At 36.1% G+C, this 3,758-nt stretch overlaps 1 protein-coding gene across 1 annotated transcript in view; it reads left to right on the top strand.

The window, feature by feature from the left end:
- Positions 1-1,114: 1,114 nt before the first annotated feature.
- Positions 1,115-3,758, top strand: part of LOC104516720 (exocyst complex component 1-like) — a gene marked incomplete at its 5' end in the record, with an annotated part of 16,655 nt that continues 14,011 nt past the window's right edge. The window contains 2 exons of the mRNA XM_010161148.1: positions 1,115-1,333; positions 2,958-3,063. Coding sequence (XP_010159450.1) covers positions 1,115-1,333; positions 2,958-3,063 — 325 coding nt within the window. The remainder of the gene's footprint in view (positions 1,334-2,957; positions 3,064-3,758) is intronic.

The following is a 3,758-nucleotide window of genomic DNA, read 5'->3' as shown; positions in this document are numbered from 1 at the left end:
TTTTTTTTTTTTTTAAACAAAGATCTGTGCATGTATTGTGGAAGCTTTTAGGGCTTTCTTTATTCGAAGACTTGAGTTGGTCGATACCCAATACAATAGAGAAGGGTGAGCCAAAGTTGCTTTAGTTTTGATTCTGTCATCCTATGCTGGCTTCTGTTCCAACTTAGACATGTAAAGGCAGTTTTAAACTGTCCTGTTGCTGTATTTATTGCAAGCCCTGTAAAAAAAGACTTGACAGAAAATATTTAAGCCATTTTGAAATTAAGTTCCGTCGTCCCCTCTGTTAACCCAAGGCTAACAGTTGCGTGTTCTGCTACATGGCTGAACTGTGGTGTTACCTTGCTTTGTGAATTGCCCAGGAAACTTGTGAATTGAAGCATGAGAAAGCTTAAAACTAAATGACATGTTGTTCAAGCAATATGACGTGATCTTCACTTAAAGCATAGTGTGTTTTTCAGGAGATGAGCCAGAGAGAAGGAGGAGCGTGAAGTTGGTAGCTTGCTGTTAAATGGGCTGGTTTATGCTGTATGTCGTAAACAGTTTGACTCTTGTAAATACTTATGGAAAGGTCTTTTTATGTCTGCATGTGTGTAGAGGGAGAGAGGACATGTGTGGACTGATGTTTTTAAGACTTGACCAAAGCTTGGTCAAAGTGGACTAAAGTGGGTTGAATTGGAGCAGATTTTCAGCGGCGTAGCACCAAGATCATAATTGACACCTAGGCAGTTGACTGAAATGTCCCATTGTATATGGGAACAACATCTTCAGAAAGAAGCAGCTACAGATGATTTTTGTTTGTTTAGAGAAATAATTTAATAACCATTTCTGAAAAATTCTAAGAGGTTGAACACTTTTAATTACATCTTCACTCCGGCGTACCTTGCATGGTCTTGTAAAAAATGCCAAATTGACTCACCCTGAAGGCAAAGTGGTAAAAAGCAAGAGCCTTGTGATGAACACGCTTACTGGGATGCATTACCTGCCACAGCTGTAGTATCTCCGTGTCCATATTATGTTAGGCTTTTTTCCAATCTGCAGCTCTAGATTTTGTTTCTATGCAAGATATTTTGATGCTTTTCTGTTTGTCTGAATGGGATGTTGTCTGTATTTTAAGTTTTTCAGGAAACTTCTAGTACATCTTTACAGTACTTCCAGATTTACTGTAGTATTTTCTCTTCTCCAGGGCCACGATCAGAGCTCTACTCTTGCCCAGCACTCTGTTGAATTGACATTACCCAATCACCATCCGTTTCACAGAGATTTACTTCGCTATGCTAAACTGATGGAGTGGCTCAAGAACACAGACTATGGAAAATACGAAGGGCTAACAAAGGTACGTGAAGTGCTCAAATGATGCTAGGGAATGTACATAATCCACTCTTTTAGAGTCAAAAGAATTGCCTGTGTGCATCTGCATGTCCTTTTAATATTTCTTTATATTAACTGTAATTCACTGCTCCTCTGTTCTTATTTCTCTTTGGAATAGGAGACTTCATTTTTTGGTATTAGTTGTATCCTGTCCTTTGTTTTGTTCCCTCCAAAATTCTATGTTCTAAAGTATTGTAACATAGTAATCTTATTTATGTAAAACAAGTTTGCCATTTTACAGTCTTTTAAGAAACAACTCAGCTATTTCCATGTTGTTGTGCATGTTGCCTGTGTGACATCTTTATTTCAACAGACCTTCAATTTCACTTGGAAATGTCAACAATTTGAGGTCTCTTGTAGATTAACTAGAAATATTTTGACTTTGTATTTACATAACTTTTAACTGTCATGTTTGAAACGGATGTGGAGTGAAAAAAATTCCTACAGAATTATAGAAATTGGTTGGATAGAAATCAAGGGAAAGTTAGTCCTTACAGTACAAGTCTTCTTTTATTAAAGTACTGGGAAATATTTAAATTAGACTCTTAAAATGGCTTTGAAAAAGTTGGGGTTTTGCCTTCAGTGTAAGGCAAATGGTCAATGAATGGTTGATATCTTAGTGATTTTGTAATAAAAAAATCAATAGGCTTACATATTTATGTATTACGTCTTCTAAGTAACAAAATTTTGAAGAAAATAGGAAAAATACTTGGATGATCTTTGATAAATAAAACTCTATAATAACCTTTGTACTAAAAACCTAAACAAACCAGATAATCTTAAAACTTAACTTCAGTTGTTGTGCCCCTTGTCTTTTTAAAATGTGAGCTTATTTTTGGCAGTGTTGCAAGCGATTTTGGAATTGGTTGAATCTTGTAGTAAGTAGGTGCAGAGAGTCTGTGCCTCCCAAAGTTTTCTGGTGTTTTCTTTTCCTTGTGGGAATAGTAATAAAGGAGGTAACATACTCAGGAAGATGTGTAGGAATTGCATCCTATTTGCCTTTTTTAGGGCATAGTAAGACTCTAGTAAATAAGGCTGGAGAGAATGGTGCTGAATTCTCTCCATTCCAGACTTGAATAGAATTCTGTGGTGTTCTGCCACCAGTAATCCTATTTTCTGGTGTTTTCTTTTCCTTGTGGGAATAGTAATAAAGGAGGTAACATACTCAGGAAGATGTGTAGGAATTGCATCCTATTTGCCTTTTTTAGGGCATAGTAAGACTCTAGTAAATAAGGCTGGAGAGAATGGTGCTGAATTCTCTCCATTCCAGACTTGAATAGAATTCTGTGGTGTTCTGCCACCAGTAATCCTATTTTTATCTACTCCATTGCATATCTTTCCTTCCCTATGGAGGAGAAGTAGCAGTTTCTGATGCTTAGTAAACTCACTAGGAAAATTGATATAACCTGCTTAAATCACATGAATACATTTTTGTGCATGCTACATAAATAGTTGTATACATATATAGACCAAACCATTTTTTGTTATAGTAGAACTTAGATACTTGCTGGTTTTTAAGATTTATTTATCTGTAATAGAACAAAGACAACGTGTAAGCCTGTTAGCTAACTTTACATTTTTCTTTTAAGAATTATATGGATTATTTATCACGACTATATGAAAGGGAAATAAAAGATTTCTTTGAAGTTGCCAAGATCAAGATGACTGGCACAACCAGAGAAGGAAAAAAGTTTGGTAAGCTTCCAGGAAGTGCATATCTTGCTTTGAATTTTACAATTTGCTTATGAAATACTCATTACAACACCTTGGGCTAATGTTATAATGGTGTAAAATTGTTTACTTTTGGCAAGGTGGAAGAAGTTGAATGAAAAATACAATTGGCAAAACTTCTGACTTCCACAAGGCCAAAGTAGCACAACTGAAATCTTTTGAAATTGGTCACAATAGGAGTATAAGATATGGTATTTTTCAGATTTTAAAATCTACACTTGGTTTTTAACAAACTACCAACTATATTTTATTACTTGAACTATCCCACTCCATTACTGGAATAAATTTGGAAAATCAACTCTTGTAATTAAAGAAAGTGTGGGCAGCACGTGTGTGTTCCTTCTATTACTTCTGCTTTTAATAAGTTTTGGGTGGATTTTGAAAAAACCCTAATTTTTATGCTAGTTCTGTCTAAGGAAACCTGTGTCTTTCATTGTGTTTTCAGTGGGATTTGCCTACATAGTCTGAGGCTAGATATCATACTTTGTTAACTTGTAGGCCTTCCTGCTTAAAGCGTCCTTGGGGCCTACACGGAAGCTGGGAGGGGACTTTTTTACAAGGGTCTGCAGCGACAGGACAAGGGGTAATGGGTTTAAATTGAAAGCAGGGAGACTTAGATTAGGTATCAGGAGTAAGTTCTTCCCAGAGAGGGTGGTGAG

Source organism: Eurypyga helias, unplaced genomic scaffold, assembly GCF_000690775.1.
Source record: "Eurypyga helias isolate BGI_N326 unplaced genomic scaffold, ASM69077v1 scaffold15261, whole genome shotgun sequence".
NCBI lineage: Eukaryota > Metazoa > Chordata > Aves > Eurypygiformes > Eurypygidae > Eurypyga > Eurypyga helias.
This window is presented reverse-complemented; position numbering and strand designations above follow the sequence as displayed.